This window comes from Oncorhynchus tshawytscha, linkage group LG02 (assembly GCF_018296145.1).
Source record: "Oncorhynchus tshawytscha isolate Ot180627B linkage group LG02, Otsh_v2.0, whole genome shotgun sequence".
Taxonomy (NCBI): domain Eukaryota; kingdom Metazoa; phylum Chordata; class Actinopteri; order Salmoniformes; family Salmonidae; genus Oncorhynchus; species Oncorhynchus tshawytscha.
Window position 1 is genome coordinate 22,651,008 of NC_056430.1, and position 20,673 is coordinate 22,671,680.

The 20,673-nt window shown below is 42.0% G+C and overlaps 1 protein-coding gene across 3 annotated transcripts in view; it reads right to left on the bottom strand.

Annotated features, from left to right (window-relative positions):
* Positions 1–20,673, bottom strand: part of LOC112219321 (FYVE, RhoGEF and PH domain-containing protein 5) — a 58,561-nt gene that overhangs the window by 18,564 nt on the left and 19,324 nt on the right. For all 3 annotated transcript variants that reach the window (XM_042295453.1, XM_042295452.1, XM_042295451.1), the window contains exons 5-7: positions 18,965–18,995; positions 4,247–4,398; positions 2,792–2,948 (exon numbers count right to left, since the gene is read on the bottom strand). In XM_042295453.1, the coding sequence (XP_042151387.1) occupies positions 2,792–2,948; positions 4,247–4,398; positions 18,965–18,995 (340 nt within the window). The remainder of the gene's footprint in view (positions 1–2,791; positions 2,949–4,246; positions 4,399–18,964; positions 18,996–20,673) is intronic.

The following is a 20,673-nucleotide window of genomic DNA, read 5'->3' on the forward strand; positions in this document are numbered from 1 at the left end:
GCAGGATAATACGTAGTATTATATAACATTATGTAGTATTATGTTGTGTTATGTATTTTATGTAGTGTTATGTATATTATATTAGGTATATTATGTTGTTTTGTTTCCTGTTCGGACCCCGGGAAGAAAATCCCAATAAAATACTACAATACATTCGCTCAGTGTGGTTTCCTTTATCTTTGGATTACCCTTAAAATGTTCCCCTTCCTGTTCAATAACAACATCCCTTCAAAAAACCTTACTGACAGAACTCCAGCTCCTCAAGTGTCGCTTGTTCATATAAATTGTGATCCAATTGAAAGGCGGAAGTGGCTTCTGTGAGCCAAAGATGATAATTAGTGAGTAGTTGTTTGGGTTAGTGAGCCAAAGAGAGAAGATGTCTGCAGTTCACATGCCAGTGCGCACACACACAAACACACACACACACACACGGCCAGCTGATTCACTGGCTGCACACACAGCTGATCTAATTGGGGAGTTGTAAAGGAGGCTGCATCTCTAATTAGCTTGTGTCTGCCTCATTGCCCAGCTGCCTATACTGGGATTTCACACCATCACACTGTCTTTATCTCTCTCTGTGCACCTGCTGCATCACACACACACACGCACGCACCTACGCACGCACACACACACAGTACATAGCAGCACAGTAAACAACAAATTGGCTGAAGAGGGGCTAATCCTGTAAGGTCCTATGGTGATCTGATCACAGCCCGTAGCTACTTCATCACTGTCATCACCACATCCACAATGAAATTACACCCCACAACACAAGACTGCTGGACCAATGCTTAAAGAGCTTAACCCTCCACTTCCAGAGAGAGAGAGAGAGAGAGAGACAGAGAGAGAAAGAAAGAGAGAGAAAGAGGGAGAAAGAGAGAGAGAGAGAGAGAGAGAGAGAGCAGATGAAATAATATGAAGGACAAACTCCTTTAAGCTATCAAAATTAACAACAAAAACAAACCAATTAGGAAGAGATATAAAGTATACATAAATCATCTACATGGTCATCTGACATAATAACAACCACTTCCTGCATTGATCACTGGCTAAACTGCCATAGCAGGATAAATAGTAGGATAAACAAGGCCTACTGTCTCTCTCAACTGTCTGTCTGTGACATTGGTCTCTACTGTCCCAGAGAGCCCTGTGTGTTACATTACGGGGAGGAAGACCCTTACACACAGAAGGAGTCCCCTGGCAGTCCCCACACCACTACACAGCCAGGCAGAGGGGATGTTATTTCTAGTACAAGCTTTTAACTAGGAATAACATTCATCTTCATAATATTCCTCAGTGTTCATATTTGAGCAAAAAACCCTAGATTTGCTTTCTGCTTGTTTCTGTCATGTATTTACTGAAAATGAGATTTTATCTACAGATGTACGATCTTAATTTGATCCCCATGTTGCAGGATTTCCTGTGTATTTGAGGTTTAAAAAGGCTTCTGAAGTTTGTAATTTCCACTTTGAAATTTGACTTGATTTTTCCTACAAAAAATATAAACCCCTACAAAAATGTCCATGAATTATAATCCATGTAATATTTCCACATTTCCTGTTGCTGCAGGATATTTTTTTTGCTGCTGCCTCTGCCTCTCTCTCTCTTTCTCTCTCTCGCTCTCTCTCACCTACATTGCCTGTCCTATCATAGTCCTGTGGAACCACAGTATCTCTGGTGAGGGCAGCTGCTCCTGAATATTCATGAGCTCTGAGACAGTTGCTTCCTTGTCGGGTTGCGATCCTAATCACCATTGAGATGCGTAGAATCATTATGTCCACCAATCACTATGCATCAAAATATGGTGAGGGACCGCTATTTGATAAATATGCAAGAAACAGTATGTTATGCATCTCTGTGGGCGGTCTTGGGTAGAATCTTGGTAGCATGTAGAGCCAAGACTCATTTCCAAAATTAACATAATTATAATGAAACTTGAGGTGATTCAATTTAATGTGGTAAATTAATTGAATTACTTCATAACACAAAGGTCAATTTAATATAGAAATAGTGCATTATTCTTGCACAAAGATAAACAAGCATTCTACAAGTCGAACTGCTAACTCTACCGTTACCAATCAATAGGACTTAACAGGGTTAGCTAGGTAACCTGGAGCATGTGAGAGATTTCCACTATATGAGCACTGAATCAAGTCTATAGGTCAGACCATGCCTGGAGTGGAAATGAGAAATCCATTGTTGCATCCCAATGGTCTTATCTGAGAGCATGTTTAATATCCTCTGCCATGGTTAATGGTTCCTATCATCATCATTAGGGGCCTTGATTACATATCTCCCTACTCAACGGAGGAGTCATTTGCTTACTATGGAGTTGTGCATATAGTTTGAAGACATCCTCTCAGATACTACTTCCTACGTTCTGTTGACAGCCAAGATAAAGGGATTCACAGTACAAAAAGGTATGTGTTCGGACTGTGAAAGGTATCAAACATGAGAGTAGCGCATTGAAAAGGTCAGTCCCGTAGAGGAGAGCAGAGCAGAATAGAGTTTGGAAAGGCCATTGACTCCCAGTGGAGTCTGGATAACAAACTAAAGCTGCTATAAAAATGGAACAGGGAACTCCTGCCTGAATAAAGACATTGTTATAGTAAATCCCTCTGCTCATAGAGAAACCTGCATGAGACTGTCAGGTACAGCCCCAGGACTGATTTTTCTGAGCCTGCATATGCAGAGGTTAATTTACAGACTATAAACTCACATTGAGTTTTTAGTTAGAGGACTTCCACTTGAATAAGTAGTCTGTAAGCTCAAACTAAGTCCAGCCTCTTACCTCAAACTGCTTGACGATGTCATGGAAGGCAGGGTTGAGTTTGCAGCTCTCTGCCAGTAGGGACATGCTGCGGTCGTACTTAGAGATGTAGGTAGCGAACACAGCAAACTCCTCCTGACGAGACAGGATAACATCCACCACCTGCTGGCTCTCCTCCCTGGTGATGGGGAATAGAATCATGTTGAGGTTTGGCGGAATGGTTGACAGTTAAGTTATTGAATAATAGTTTACATTTAAGTTACTGACTAATAGTTGATAGGTAAGTTATTGAATAACAGTTGACAGGTAAGTTATTGAATAACAGTTGACAGGGAAATGATTGAATTATGGTCAGAGAAACATGTCAATACCTCCTGAGCTACTGAATAGACACACATACACACTTACACTCATCATTTCCTGTTGCTACTCTGTTCCTTATTTTACTCTTATTATTGTCTATCCTGATGCCTAGTTACTTTACCCTGCCTTCATGTACATATCTACCTCAAATACCTTATTGTCTATCCTGATGCCTAGTTACTTTACCCTGCCTTCATGTACATATCTACCTGAAATACCTCGTACCCCTGCACATTGATCTGGTACTGGTACTCCCTGTATATAGCTCCACATTGATCTGGTACTGTTACAACCTGTATATAGCTCCACATAGATCTGGTACAGGTACTCCCTGTATATAGCTCCACATTGATCTGGTACTGGTACTCCCTGTATATAGCTCCACATTGATCTGGTACTGGTATTCCCTGTATATAGCTCCACATTGATCTGGTACTGGTACTCCCTGTATATAGCTCCACATTGATCTGGTACTGGTACAACCTGTATATAGCTCCACATTGATGTGGTACTGGTACAACCTGTATATAGCTCCACATTGATCTGGTACTGGTATTCCCTGTATATAGCTCCACATTGATCTGGTACTGGTACAACCTGTATATAGCTCCACATTGATCTGGTACTGGTATTCCCTGTATATAGCTCCACATTGATCTGGTACTGGTATTCCCTGTATATAGCTCCACATTGATCTGGTACTGGTACAACCTGTATATAGCTCCACATTGATCTGGTACTGGTATTCCCTGTATATAGCTCCACATTGATCTGGTACTGGTATTCCCTGTATATAGCTCCATTCTTGTGTATTTTATTACTCATGTCAGAATTAGTATTTTTATTTAACTGTGCATTGTTGGTAAGGGCTCGTAAGTAAGCATTTCACAGTAAAGTCTACACCCGTTATATTCGGCGCATGTGACAAACACAATTTGATTTGACAAACATACAGTATGGTAATATACCATTTACAATCATTCTACTTGATGTGCTTGAAATGCAAAACTCTCCAGGCTTTATTCTATAGAGTTTACAAATCTGTGGGTATTTATCTATGAGTGCATATAGACTGTCATATACCCACTGTGTTTTATCTACTGTATGTCTCACCACTGTCTGATGCGTGAGTCCAGCTCGGTGAGGATGTTGCTGTGGAGTATGTAGACCTCAGGGAGAGTGCCCAGTATCTCCCCCAGCCTCTGTTCCTCCACCACAGGTTTCCCATTCTCCCCCACCGCCTCCAACACTGCTGCCCTGAAGTCCTGCATGAGAGGGAAGGAGAAAGGATAGAGGGAGAAGCGAAGGGGGGAGAATGAGGGGGAAACGGGGAAGGAGGGGGAGAGGTAGCGGGGTGATGGGTCAGATTCTCCTAGAGTTTAACATTCTTCCCGTCCCCTAATCCAGTATCAACTTAGTCTGTGTCCCTCTGTGATCTCTGCCTGTCCAACCACTCAGGAAAAGGTGTGTTGGACCTGAGTTACACCAGCTGTTGGGTTACATAATGACTTTGGTTGCTGATACATTGTTGACACAACCCTACCATTTATCAACATACTGACATTACTTATATGTTCATAACCATGGTAAGCCTTTAAAATGTGGTTGTGTCAGTGTGACCACAGATGCTACAACGCCAGTGCAGTTATGGCACTAGGAGGGAATGCTCATGAGAAGGGTCATTTATCTACTCCAACAATTGGGAAAAACATGAAAGCTCACTAATCGATTGTAGGTGTCAAAATGCTTAACCAATATCAATTCTCCCTCCTGGTATGGTTGTCTGGTAGCGAACACCATCTATAATATAAAGCCATAATGTGTCTACAAGGACAAGCGTCTGGACCTCATCAATTTCAGTTTTAGAACACTGCAGACATAAAACAAGTATGACACTTTACTTTAGCACCTCCCGTTCATCAATTACTATCGATCCCATCTGAGTTAGCATTCATCACTGCTGCTGTGAAGCAGACCTGCTACTTTATGTCCTGGCCGCCCGCTCCCCAGGGACGGACACTGTTGTCCTGCACACGGCTCACTAAGTCCCTACACAGGTCAGCAGCTTTACCCTCTACTTCTCTAATCTCCTTTCGGCCCCAGTGTATTGAATGAAGCCGTACCAGGTTAAATGACAGCGTTAGACAGTGGGTTAAACAGCCAGTCAAGCTAGGTCAAACCTGATAGACACATTTTATAAAGACATCAAAAGTCAGGTCTGAGTAACACACTGTATATTCAACCTGTCACTGGGAAAGCCCTGGAGAAGAACACTCAGAAGCAGATCTTCACTTTACGTTTGGGGACAGTGTCTGGAAATTCTTTGTATTTGTGTTATTCCTTATCAAACAATGGAACAATTGTTTGATACATATTTTTTTTTTTGGGGGGGGGGGCTGTTCTAATCATGGATTCCTGAGTTAGGTCTGTTGGAGAGGGAACCCACTTTGGAATATCCCTTACCAATCTAAAAATATCTCTCTTCTGCGGTTCTAGCTTTAAGAATTATTAGACCAGTGTTGTTTTTATGCATTATTGCAACAGAATGATGAAACATGGTTGGATGTCATGCCTGATAGGTGGGTATGAGCAGTGCTGCCTATAGCGTTTTGGAGGCCCTAAGCGAGATTTCAAAGTTAATATCCTGCAATTTTATATGTTTTGCCATGAGGTAGAGAGAAAACATTGAACTTTTAAAGCACATTTCCTGAAATTGACACATTTTGCCATGATTTATGCCATGCTCATATGATATCCAGACCGGGCACCAGGATAAAGAAACTAAAAGCTGGCAGTTGAAATTGGTGAGGGATAAATATTTTTGGGAGTTCTTGCATTGGAATTATGTTGAATTCTGCTTATATCACGCTATACCACTATAAACATAAAGTTAAAATGCTGAGACTCTAAGATCATAGAGTTATTTTGAAGTAACAGGTAGACTACAGATTTCACACCAATCTCCGATGCGTGGTATCAGCTTAAATGGACAGCGCCCTACACAGTAACGCAAGCCCGTTTTGGTAATGAATATAGGCTACAAGATAAATAGGGTAATTCACCTATTACAAACAGCCAATGTGAATACAGCTGTACAGACAGCTGTCTTACCAAAATAATGTAAACTAAATGCTAAACGTAGCAGCCTAGATATTCATACATACTGAATAGCAGTTTGGCTTAGAATACGGACATAACTGTGAATGCGAATGAATGGAACAGAACAAAACAGCGGTACCAAGTAGTAAGCCTGGTAAACAAAATAGATTGATGAAGAGATGACACAATGTATATTCAGGCTAGTTACATTAACAGTAAACAAAATAGATGGATAAAGACATGACACAATGTATATTCAGGCTAGTTACATTAACAGTAAACAAAATAGATGGATAAAGACATGACACAATGTATATTCAGGCTAGTTACATTAACAGTAAACAAAATAGATGGATAAAGACATGACACAATGTATATTCAGGCTCGTTACATTAACAGTAAACAAAATAGATGGATAAAGACATGACACAATGTATATTCAGGCTCGTTACATTAACAGTAAACAAAATAGATGGATAAAGACATGACACAATGTATATTCAGGCTAGTTACATTAACAGTAAACAAAATAGATGGATAAAGACATGACACAATGTATATTCAGGCTAGTTACATTAACAGTAAACAAAATAGATGGATAAAGACATGACACAATGTATATTCAGGCTAGTTACATTAACAGTAAACAAAATAGATGGATAAAGACATGACACAATGTATATTCAGGCTAGTTACATTAACAGTAAACAAAATAGATGGATAAAGACATGACACAATGTATATTCAGGCTCGTTACATTAACAGTAAACAAAATAGATGGATAAAGACATGACACAATGTATATTCAGGCTAGTTACATTAACAGTAAACAAAATAGATGGATAAAGACATGACACAATGTATATTCAGGCTAGTTACATTAACAGTAAACAAAATAGATGGATAAAGACATGACACAATGTATATTCAGGCTCGTTACATTAACAGTAAACAAATGCAGTAAACAAAAGGCGAATGGAGATCCAAATAACCAAAACAGTTTACAGTGATGTAGTCATGCTCAGGTGTCTTGACAAATCAATAGGCCTATAGCACCGCTTCAGACATGAAAAATCATGCTGCTCATGAGTTCAGCAACACGTTATGATGCACAATACACAATACACTTCTGTGAATCAAACTCAAACACGTTTCCAATACATACGGTTCCATTTACAACCACGAAGTCCAATAGGCTACCAAGAAAAAAATGATCTAATGTATCCATTTCTATGATGAAACACACTGTACCAATATCCAGCTATACCCAGGGGCGTGATTTGGGTTCTTTCATTGGAATTATTGTCACGACTTCAGCCGTCGGTTCCTCTCCTTGTTTGGGCGGCGCTCAGCGGTCGGCGTTGCCGGTCTACTAGCCATTGCCGATCCACTTTTCATTTTCCATTTGTTTTGTCTTTATTTCTACACACCTGTTTTTCAGGAGTTTGCGTTGGACTTTCGGACCCTGGCCGCCAGCGCGGGATGTGACGACAGGGCCCTGATCGATCACTACAGTTGTAGTTTGCGTGAGGACGTCTGTAGGGAGTCGGCTTGCAGGGACACCACACTCACCTTTGACCAGCTAGTGGACATGTCCATCCAGTCGGATAACCTGCTGGCTACCCACAGATGTCCAGATCGGGGTCTGTTGGTTCCATCCCACAGCACCACCGCTGCAACGCCCATGAAGCGGGGAGGTGCTGCAATTAGGGTGACCGGAGGAGGGGCTGTTCCATGCACCATCTGTGGCCGCAGAGGGCACACTGCCGGTCGGTGCTGGGGAGGTTCCTCTGGGAGTCGAGGCAGGGCACTCTCGTGTCACCCCAGGTGAGTCGGCACCAGGCTCACCCAGAGCCCCCTGTTGCTCACATGTTTTTGTTTATTCATTTTCCTGATTTTCCCCCGCATTCCCAGCATAAGGCGCTCGTAGATTCAGGCGCAGCTGAGAATTTTATTGACAGATCCTTTGCCCATAGTTTAGGGATCCCCATTGTTCCTGTGGACAGAATCTCTCCTTATTGATTATCCTTCGTTTCCCGTGGTGCTGGGAGGTTTGTTTGACCTGTCATGACCCCACTATTTCATGGCAACAGAGGGCTCTCACGGGGTGGTCACGAAAGTGCTCGGGGAGGTGTTTAGGAGTTTCCGTCGGTGCTACTACGGTGGAAAGTCCAGACCAGGTCTCCACCGTGCGCATCCCCTCTGAATATGCCGATTTGGCTCTTGTCTTCTGTAAAAAGAAGGCGACTCAATTACCACCCCATCGACGGGGGGATTGTGCGATAAATCTCCTGGTAGACGCAGCACTTCCCAGGAGTCATGTGTATCCCCTGTCGTAAGAGAAGACGGAGGCTATGGAAACATACAGTATGTCTCCGAATCTCTGGGGCTGGGTACATTCGTAGGGCGGGGTACATTCGGCCCTCCACTTCACCTGCCTCCTCGAGTTTATTTTTTCTGAAGAAGAAGTATAGAGGTCTATGCCCGTGCATTGACCTTTGAGGTCTCAATCAAATCACTGTGAGGTACAGTTACCAGCTACCTCTTATCGCCACGGCGATTGAGTCAATGCATGGGGCGCCGCTTCTTCACTAAACTGGATCTCAGGAGCACGTACAACCTGGTGCGTATCCGGGAGGGAGACGAGGGGAAGACGGTGTTTAGTACCACATCAGGCCATTATGAGTACCTCGTCATGCCGTACGGGTTGATGTTTGTGTTTGGGCAAGTGTATTGTTTTACTTAGCATCATTCATTATTCTGATTAAAGTTACGTTGCTCCCAATTCTCTGCTCTCCTGTGCCTGACTGCATACACCAGCTACATCCACCATTCTGACAAATATATTGAATTCTGTTTATATCACGCTATACCACAATACACACAAACTTTTAAATTCTTTTAAATTCTTTTGACCAAGAAGTGATAGGTTGGCGCAAAATTTCCACTGCACTCTATCAGACCCATAGACAGTGCCCTACAAAACTAAAGCAAGATTTTGATTAAAAAAAAACAATATGCTAGATTGTTTCTTACCTCTTCCGAAGAGCCACCTATATGGTAACTAATTACAGTTCCTTCAGAAAGTATTCACACCCCATGACTTTTTCCACATTTTGTTGTGCTACGGCCTGAATTTAAAATGGATTTAATTGAGATTTTGTGTCACTGGTCTACACACAAAGTGAATAAAAATTAAAAGCTGAAATATCTTCAGTCAATAAGTATTCAACCCCTTTGTTATGGCAGAACTAAATAAGTTCAGGAGTAAAAATGTGCTTAACAAGTCATATAATAAGTTGCATGGACTCATTCTGTGTGCAATAATAGTGTTTAACATGATTTTTGAATAACTACCTCATCTCTGTACCACACACATACAATTATCAGTATGGTTCCTCAATTGAGCAGTGAATTTCAAACACAGATTCAACCACAAAGACCAGGGATGTTTTCCAATGCCTCGCAAAGAAGGGCATCTATGCAGACATTGAATATCCCTTTGAGCATAGTAAAGTTATGAATTACAATTTGTATGGTGTATCAATACACCCAGTCACTACAAAGATACGGGTGTCCTTTCTAACTCAATTGGCGGAGAGGAAGGAAACCACTCACTGATTTTACCATGAGGCCAATGGTGACTTTAAAACAGTTACAGAGTTTAATGACTGTGATAGAAGAAAACCGAGGGTGGATCAACAACATTGTAGTTACTCCACAATATTAACATAAATGACACGAAACGAATGAAGCCTGTACTGAATAGAAAATATTCCAAAACATGCAGCCTGTTTGCAATAAGGAACTAAAGTGAACTAAAAAATTAACTTTATGTGGCCTAGTTACAGTTTTGACTTAAATTGGATTGAAAATCTATGGCAAGACTTGAAAATTGCTGTCTAGCAATGATCAACAACCAACTTGACAGAGCTTGAAGAATTTTCAAAACAATAATGTGCAGATATTGTACAATCCAGGTGTGCAAAGCTCTTAGATACTTACCCAGAAAGACTGAAAGCTGTAATCGCTGCCAAAGGTAATGTATTGACTCAGTGGTGTGGATGCTTACGTAAATGAGATATTTCTGTATTTATTTTTCAATAAATGTGCAAACAAGTTTTCACTTTGTCATTGTGGGGTATTGTGTGTAGATGGGTGAAAAAAATTATACTGAATACATTTTGAATTCAGGCTGTAACACAAGACAAGGGGTATGAATACTTTCTGAAGGCACTGTACAAAAACACTATTCCTTGTGTTTCAATGTGTCGCATATGCAAAACTTTAAAGCCTATTGTTTCTTTGGTTTTTACTTTCCTAAAACAATAATTGTTCACCTCACGATTCAGCTGTTGAAGATTTGAGCACTAAACAAGGAGGAGGAAGCTAATACGTTCATTTGAATATTTTTTATAAAGATAAGCATTATATTTTTAGATTATAGGAGTAACTGATAGGCCAAAAACATTCTTCCACACCTCAAGTTAAACGGTCGGAAATCAGTTGGAGCACCTGTGCGCCCTGCCTTCATACCATAGGCTTGCAGTATAATCGGCTAGTAGCCACACCACAACAAACCTTCATAGAAGTTTCCCAACTTTATCAGGGTAAATATCAAAAGTAAGTCAAGCCATTATTTATGGGGAAAATACAAGCAGGATATTATATTGAACCTTCACAAAAGTTTTGAACACGCTATATTGCATCAATTACCAAGAAAAGCTAGCACCTAACGTACCCAACAAATGACAGCAATATGCTAAAGATATTTATTTTACAACAGGCTGTCACGCCCTGACCATAGAGAGCCCTTGTTTCTCTATGGTGTAGTAGGTCAGGGCGTGACTAGGGGGTGTTCTAGTTCAATATTTCTATATTGGTGTTTTGTATGGTTCACATAAATAATAAAGAAGGAAAATATATTTAATTAGTTCACTCCAATTAGGGGAGGGGTGGCAGGGTTAAGGGAAAATAATAAAGAAGGAAAATATATTTAATTAGTTCACTCCAATTAGGGGAGGGGTGGCAGGGTTAAGGGAAAATAATAAAGAAGGAAAACACATTTAAAATATTTATATATATATATTAAACATAATATATATATACTGTATATATATTTACAAAAAATATATGGGGGATTGGAAATGATGCAGACAATTACACTGATAGAAGCCACAATCTATTATCCCCAAAAAATATAATCTTAAAAAAATGATCTCTGGGTTAATTATCTAAAGTTAGTTACATTTTGTAATGGGATAGATTGGCTAAATTTCTTTAAACTGACAATTCTTTGAACTGTCTTGTGCAAGTGTACACAATACCTGTTAGCTAAGATGTTTGCTAGACATGACGTACAGGAGATTGCAGGGATTTGTAGTCTTGTATGATGTCTACTTTGATGCTAATTAGCATTTCAAAATCTGCGAGTAAATTAATCTGAATATATTGATAAAAGTCACATTGTCCGAGAGATTTAAATGGTTATCAAAATGTCATGCCAGGGTAGGTGTACACGAAACACAGCCCTCATTTGAAGTGTTTCTAAAATTCCCCGTGGGAAAAATGATAGGTACCATTTCCCTGTTTGACCACTAGGTTTTTGGGGTATTATGACACCTCCATTGTGGGGCCCTAATAGCATACTCTCTAACTTTCTTTTAACTTCAATGAAAAAGGCCTCCATCTTAGAAATCAACAGTAGCCTAGGCCAAGGCTCCTCTCTCACCTCCTCTCTCACCTCCTCTCTCACCTCCTCTCTCACCTCTCTCTCTCCTCTGCAGCAGGGCAGCCCCCAACAATTTGGCCGGCAACTATTTTATTTATCGGCTTTTCATTTATTTTATCGTCCAAAAGCCGGCAATTAGAGGCTAACAGAAACCCTGCGCCCCAGTGGCATTCCATAGCCCCCCTACACACATCACAGAGAGTTATGTCCATTGTGCTGATACAGCGCAGATACAGATTTTATGCCAACCTGTCACTCACGCATTTTTCAAATAAGAAAAATAGAATTTGCGCCGAATAAGAAAATAAAATATGGATAAGAATTACAGTGCCTTCAGAAAGTATTCATAAGTATGGATAAGTATGGATGAGTATGGATAAGAAATAAAAGTAACGAGTAATTAAAGAGCAGCAGTAAAATAACAATTAAACAAGCTGAGTAATAATGCTATTTTTACATTGGAACATAAAATTAAAATGTATTGGGCACACGTTTCAACTGAGGGGACTAAGCCCCCTTTTGCCCCCTTGTGGAGCCGGGTACAATGATATCTATGTGAGAGTGACTAACAAAATCAATGGCAGCCCTGTGGAGGTCAGGGCCCCCGGGCACATGCCCTGTGTGCTTAGTGGGTAATTTGGTGATAATTAGGCCTACAAGGTTTAGAGAGCTGGCTAGATTACTACCTTATTTAGCAATCAAAATCTGAAATTAGATCATTGAGCGACTGTCGGTGACTGACATAAAAAGAGGAGACCTGCCAATGTACTACCAAATTTCAAAATGACACTTTGTGTATACTGCTTTTCTAACTCAACAGTAAATTTAGTTTATTTGATCAGGGACCCCCTAGCTGACACAGGACCCCACACACAGTGCATAGTCTGCCTACAGGAAGAGGCGGCTCTGGGTATGAGGGACAAGTAGCTTAAATAATAACATTATTGTGAAGGTAAAAACCCAAGGTTAAACTACCTGCGTTCAGTATTCTTCCAAGATGGCGTAGCAGTAAGTCGTCCTGTCGCGTCGTGTCCCTTGTATATATCGTTTCTTTTTCGTTTTTTACATATTTTTCTTCGCATATCTCTTTAAAAACATTTTGCTAAACCTAAGCTTCCAAATACTCTCCTGCAACCCGCCTCACCCAATGTAGCTATTTTTCCTAAAGTATTTATATTTACTTCGGAACCGGAACCCCTCAACTGAAGCTAGCCAGCTAACCACCAGCTATGCTAGCGGTCTTCAGCTAACCTTTAGCTCGGAAAGCTCTCGCCAGTTCGAACAACGCGACTCTAACCAGAGCATAACGGACCTATTTATTTTTCATCCCCGGATTCATCCCCGGATTCCCACCGCAAACGGAACATTTTTCAGCTGGATCTTCACAACTATCTAGCTAAACCGCAACCCCGGATGATTACTCCTGGCTAGCGTTTCCACCCACTTAGCGTGAAGCTAGCCCGGCCAGCGCACCTGTGCTACCACCGTAGCATACTCCTGGGCTACAATACCCGGGCCCACGACCGGTCTATCGATGTCACCGCATGAAGAGGAATAAACAGACTCACCCCATCGCGACGTCCCCCAAAGGCTAACTCTCTAGCCCTCGCTATCTCCCTGCTTGCTAATTCGGCCTGCTAACTGCTAGCTTGTTTAGCCCGGGCCTACGAACTGTTAGCTTGTTAGCACAGGCCTGCTAACCGTCTGAATCGCCGCGTCCCAAACACTCACCGGACCCATATTTACTTTCTATCTCTTCTTGATTTTTAATCTGTTTATACCTTTCCGGAAACCTGCCTCACCCAATGTGATACGGAATCGCTATTATTTTTAATTTTTAGAACACACTCAAGAACCTCCAGAAGCTAACCAGCTAACTAGCTACAAGCTATTTAGTCATTGTTAACTTTTTTCAACCTGGATAACACTCGCCAGTCCAGCTTCCCTGCCCCATCCACCGCTGCCCCCTGGACACTGATCTCTTGGCTACATAGCTGATGCACTCTGGACTGTCCATTGATCACGGTACTCCATTCTGCTTGTTTATGTTTTATCTGTCGGCCCCGTTGCCTAGTCAACGCCATTTTACCTGCTGTTGTTGTGCTAGCTGATTAGCTGTTGTCTCACCTACTGTTTTAGCTAGCTTTCCCAATTCAACACCTGTGATTACTGTATGCCTCACTGTATGTCTCTCTCAAATGCCAATATGCCTTGTATACTGTTGCTCAGGTTAGTTATCATTGTTCTAGTTCACAACGGAGCCCCTAGTTCTACTCTTCATACCCCTGATAACTCCTTTGTCCCACCTCCCACACATGCGGTGACCTCACCCATTACAACCAGCATGTCCAGAGATACAACCTCTCTCATCATCACCCAGTGCCTGGGCTTACCTCCGCTGTACCCGCACCCCACCATACCCCTGTCTGCACATTATGCCCTGAATATATTCTACCATGCCCAGAAACCTGCTCCTCTTATTCTCTGTCCCCAACGCTCTAGGCGACCAGTTTTGATAGCCTTTAGCCGCACCCTCATACTACTCCTTCTCTGTTCCGCGGGTGATGTGGAGGTAAACCCAGGCCCTACATGTCCCCAGGCACCCTCATTTGTTGACTTCTGTGATCGAAAAGCCTTGGTTTCATGCATGTCAACATCAGAAGCCTCCTCCCTAAGTTTGTTTTACTCACTGCTCTAGCACACTCTGCTAACCCTGATGTCCTTGCTGTGTCTGAATCCTGGCTCAGGAAGGCCACCAAAAATTCAGAGATTTCCATACCCAACTATAACATCTTCCGTCAAGATAGAACTGCCAAAGGGGGAGGAGTTGCAGTCTACTGCAGAGATAGCCTGCAAAGTAATGTCATACTTTCCAGGTCCATACCCAAACAGTTCGAACTACTAATTTTGAAAATTACTCCCTCCAGAAATAAGTCTCTCACTGTTGCCGCCTGCTACCGACCCCCCTCAGCTCCCAGCTGTGCCCTGGACACCATTTGTGAATTGATCGCCCCCCATCTAGCCTCAGAGTTTGTTTTGTTAGGTGACCTAAACTGGGATATGCTTAACACCCCGCCAGTCCTACAATCTAAGCTAGATGCCCTCAATCTCACACAAATCATCAAGGAACCCACCAGGTACAACCCTAACTCTGTAAACAAGGGCACCCTCATAGTCGTCATCCTGACCAACTGGCCCTCCAAATACACCTCCGTTGTCTTCAACCAGGATCTCAGCGATCACTGCCTCATTGCCTGTATCCGCTACGGAGCCGCAGTCAAACGACCACCCCTCATCACTGTCAAACGCTCCCTAAAACACTTCTGTGAGCAGGCCTTTCTAATCGACCTGGCCCGGGTATCCTGGAAGGACATTGACCTCATCCCGTCAGTTGAGGATGCCTGGTCATTCTTTAAAAGTAACTTCCTCACCATTTTAGATAAGCATGCTCCGTTCAAAAAATGCAGAACTAAGAACAGATACAGTCCTTGGTTCACCCCAGACCTGACTGCCCTCGACCAGCACAAAAACATCCTGTGGCGGACTGCAATAGCATCGAATAGTCCCCGTGATATGCAACTGTTCAGGGAAGTCCGGAACCAATACACGCAGTCAGTCAGGAAAGGGTCAGGAAAGCTAAGGTCAGGAAAGCTAAGGCCAGCTTCTTCAGGCAGAAGTTTGCATCCTGTAGCTCCAACTCCAAAAAGTTCTGGGACACTGTGAAGTCCATGGAGAACAAGAGCACCTCCTCCCAGCTGCCCACTGCACTGAGGCTAGGTAACACGGTCACCACCGATAAATCCATGATTATCGAAAACTTCAATAAGCATTTCTCAACGGCTGGCCATGCCTTCCGCCTGGCTACTCCAACCTCGGCCAACAGCTCCGCCCCCCCGGCAGCTCCTCGCCCAAGCCTCTCCAGGTTCTCCTTTACCCAAATCCAGATAGCAGATGTTCTGAAAGAGCTGCAAAACCTGGACCCGTACAAATCAGCTGGGCTTGACAATCTGGACCCCTATTTCTGAAACTATCCGCCGCCATTGTCGCAACCCCTATTACCAGCCTGTTCAACCTCTCTTTCATATCGTCTGAGATCCCCAAGGATTGGAAAGCTGCCGCAGTCATCCCCCTCTTCAAAGGGGGAGACACCCTGGACCCAAACTGTTACAGACCTATATCCATCCTGCCTTGCCTATCTAAGGTCTTCGAAAGCCAAGTCAACAAACAGGTCACTGACCATCTCGAATCCCACGGTCATGGGTGCACCTCAGCCACACTCAAGGTACTAAACGATATCATAACCGCCATCGATAAAAGACAGTACTGTGCAGCCGTCTTCATTGACCTTGCCAAGGCTTTCGACTCTGTCAATCACCATATTCTTATCGGCAGACTCAGTAGCCTCGGTTTTTCGGATGACTGCCTTGCCTGGTTCACCAATTACTTTGCAGACAGAGTTCAGTGTGTCAAATCGGAGGGCATGCTGTCCGGTCCTCTGGCAGTCTCTATGGGGCTGCCACAGGGTTCAATTCTCGGGCCGACTCTTTTCTCTGTATATATCAATGATGTTGCTCTTGCTGCGGGCGATTCCCTGATCCACCTCTACGCAGACGACACCATTCTATATACTTTCGGCCCGTCATTGGACACTGTGCTATCTAACCTACAAACAAGCTTCAATGCCATACAACACTCCTTCCATGGCCTCCAACTGCTCTTAAACGCTAGTAAAACCAAATGCATGCTTTTCAACCGATCGCTGCCTGCACCCGCATGCCCGACTAGCATCACCACCCTGGATGGTTCCGACCTTGAATATGTGGACATCTATAAGTACCTAGGTGTCTGGCTAGACTGCAAACTCTCCTTCCAGACTCATATCAAACATCTCCAATCGAAAATCAAATCAAGAGTCGGCTTTCTATTCCGCAACAAAGCCTCCTTCACTCACGCCGCCAAGCTTACCCTAGTAAAACTGACTATCCTACCGATCCTCGACTTCGGCGATGTCATCTACAAAATGGCTTCCAACACTCTACTCAGCAAACTGGATGCAGTCTATCACAGTGCCATCCGTTTTGTCACTAAAGCACCTTATACCACCCACCACTGCGACTTGTATGCTCTAGTCGGCTTGCCCTCGTTACATATTCGTCGCCAGACCCACTGGCTCCAGGTCATCTACAAGTCCATGCTAGCTAAAGCTCCGCCTTATCTCAGTTCACTGGTCACGATGGCAACACCCATCCGTAGCACGCGCTCCAGCAGGTGTATCTCACTGATCATCCCTAAAGCCAACACCTCATTTGGCCGCCTTTCGTTCCAGTACTCTGCTGCCTGTGACTGGAACGAATTGCAAAATCGCTAAAGTTGGAGACTTTTATCTCCCTCACCAACTTCAAACATCAGCTATCTGAGCAGCTAACCGATCGCTGCAGCTGTACATAGTCTATTGGTAAATAGCCCACCCATTTTCACCTACCTCATCCCCATACTGTTTTTATTTATTTACTTTTCTGCTCTTTTGCACACCAATATCTCTACCTGTACATGACCATCTGATCATTTATCACTCCAGTGTTAATCTGCAAAATTGTAATTATTCGCCTACCTCCTCATGCCTTTTGCACACATTGTATATAGACTCCCCCCTTTGTTTTCTACTGTGTTATTGACTTGTTAATCGTTTATTCCATGTGTAACTCTGTGTTGTCTGCTCACACTGCTATGCTTTATCTTGGCCAGGTCACAGTTGCAAATGAGAACTTGTTCTCAACTAGCCTACCTGGTTAAATAAAGGTGAAATAAAAAATAAATAAAAAAAATAAAAAAACATGGGAAGTGTGCAGGATTAAGAATAAATGAAAAAACAAACATAAAGACAATAAGAATGTTCATGATCTTCACATGAAAGACTCATAACAAAGAAACAAAAAAATCCCATAAATATCATTATGTCTACACTATAGTATCTAACAAACCAAGTATAATAATGATATAGAGTACGATCATTAGAGTGGAGAGTAAATGTATCACTCAGCGTGTTTAATTGGATCAAATTGCATAGACTACAGCTTTCAAATGAAACAATCATAAATCATGGGTCTATACCTAACTAACTAATTCAGGTTGTGCCTTTGCTCAAGGGTATCCAGTATGAATGATGAGATTCAACCTGTCTGGATTCAACCTGTCAGGTTCCAACTATCCAAGCAACCACACACCAGCTCTACATACAACATTCTTCTGAGAACAAAATGGGATCAGATTCATTATTCAGAGTACCACATTCAATCTATCCTAAATGTGAAGGTTGAGCTTCAGTGCCTTACTGGGATATGTCCATCTTTCAGCCAACCCTGATGGGGTCTGGACTGGACACTTACTCTGACATGCAGAACAGAATAATGGAGAGGAATGACACTTCTGTGTTTGATGCATCACTGACCTCTGGGAATCAACAGTTCAACCCTTTGTTCTCCTCACTGCACTGCCCTCATTCAAAATGTCTCCTTCTGCTGTATTTCCTGCCCAGGACAACTTGTACAAAGAACCAATCCCCTTGCCATCTTGTACCAACATTTTTATTGAAGAGGTGAAGTTACAATAGGCATAACTGAATAAAATGTTGACCTATTCCTGACCTTTGTCAGGTACCCTGGTGTCAACGAATTTGGTTGTGCCTGAGCGCTTGTGCAAGGACATCCAAAACAAAGCCTGGTGCGTACGTTTCTGCGTCATCCTCTGGCTGACTACCCCTGGGCTGACCAGCCTAAGTTGTCAAGGCGAGGAAGTCAACCTAGCTGGAACAACACTGATAAACCTGAGCACAGTGCAGGCTGACAGCTGGAGAGAACCACCACAAACCAAGGAGCAGACACACAGGAAGTGATGTTATCAATGGCTTTTGGGACCTTTAATTGTAGTGTTCAGAGGGCTTTTTCCAGAATACATTCTAGTCTGTTCACTGACAGTGATGTTGATCAGTTTGTTTATCTTACCTCTTGAAGGAGCTTGAGGGCCTTTACATGTCTGAAAAACAACAAGAGAGAATTAGTGATATTGTATTGTCAGCTTGAATGGGAATCCATTCACACATCCATTCAGACATAGTAGGAGATTATAACAAGATATAAAAGAACAAGGTGCAAAGTCTTTCCCATGATTTACATATACTGAACAAAATTATAAACACAACATGTAACGTGTTGGTCCCGTGTTTCATGAGCTGAAATAAAATATCTCAGAAATGTCTCTCAAATGTTGTGCACAAATTTGTTTACATCCCTGTTAGTGAGCATTTCTCCTTTGCCAAGATAATCCATCAACCTGATTTCCTTATATGAACTTTAACTCAGTAACATTTTGAAATTGTTGCATGTTGTATTTATATTTTTGTTCAGTATAGTAAAATGATTACCATTATTAAATGTCAAGTATCAATGCGCTTCCACTGTCCCACTGCCCCACTGCCCAGCCAGGCATGCATAAACTTAATATAAACTTAGAAACATCTAGACATGAATTGGTTTGGTGCAGTGGGGGTTATATAAGCCTTGCTGTGTGCCTATCTGACCTGTGCAACATCAAGCATTATTATATATATTTTTTGCAATCTCCACTGTGGCACGCATATGAACTTCACTAGACTGACAGCTTCTCTGATCCAGGCGAATTCACTTATCAGGATCATTATAATGGATATATCCAAAGAATTGGTAATAAAAACAAAGGTAAAACAAATGAATAGGCACATAGTTTGCTGTCACTTCAGCTGATTGATGTGATTGTGTGTTAGCTTTAGTTGGCTAGCATAACAATGTTAGCCTAGCTATCCTCCATAGCTATCTTATTTTAAATTTTAAATTTCACCTTTATTTAACCAGGTAGGCTAGTTGAGAACAAGTTCTCATTTGCAACTGCGACCTGGCCAAGATAAAGCAAAGCAGTTTGACACATACAACAACACAGAGTTACACATGGAATAAACAAACATACGGGAACTAATACAGTAGAATTGACTCGACAATTGCCTATTTATAAATTATTTATTAAATCATTATTTTCTGAAGTTGTTGTTCCCTATTTATATTTATTAAATAATTATTGATTGAATGTCTTGTCTCTCGTCATCATTGACCCTCTGGTAGCTAGCTACATGCCAATGACTTGTTTAGCATAACAAAGTGGAATGAATAGAATGAAAGACTGGGTCAAAACCAATGATGTAAATAAACCCTGGATTCCGGGTGCTTAAGTACTGGCAAGTGAGAGTCTTTGAAGCCCCCAGTCAGCCATATTGGCACTACCCAGTAAGAGCAGTCCTCCAAAGGAATTCATGGAATTCTACAGTATTTCAATTCAAAGGAGAAAATGACATGTGTTTAAGTATTTTGTTGTTGTAGTGGGGACAGTAACAGTAGAACTTTTAAAAGTATGCATTAAGGTGTCTGTAATATAATAAACATGGCAAAAACATTCATAAATGCATTTCTATAGTTTCCTAAATATTTTTTAGAATGGTGGGGTAGTGCCAAGATAGATCATTGGTCAAAACATGATAATAGAATAACGACCGGCCTGTTTGTTTAGCAACTTCAGAATGAACAACTGGTTTTTGCCTGGGCTATATCGTCTGTTGGAAGGAAGAAATAAAACACATTTACTATATGTTGGCAACCATTTTATAAAATAAATAAGGCCCTCCTAA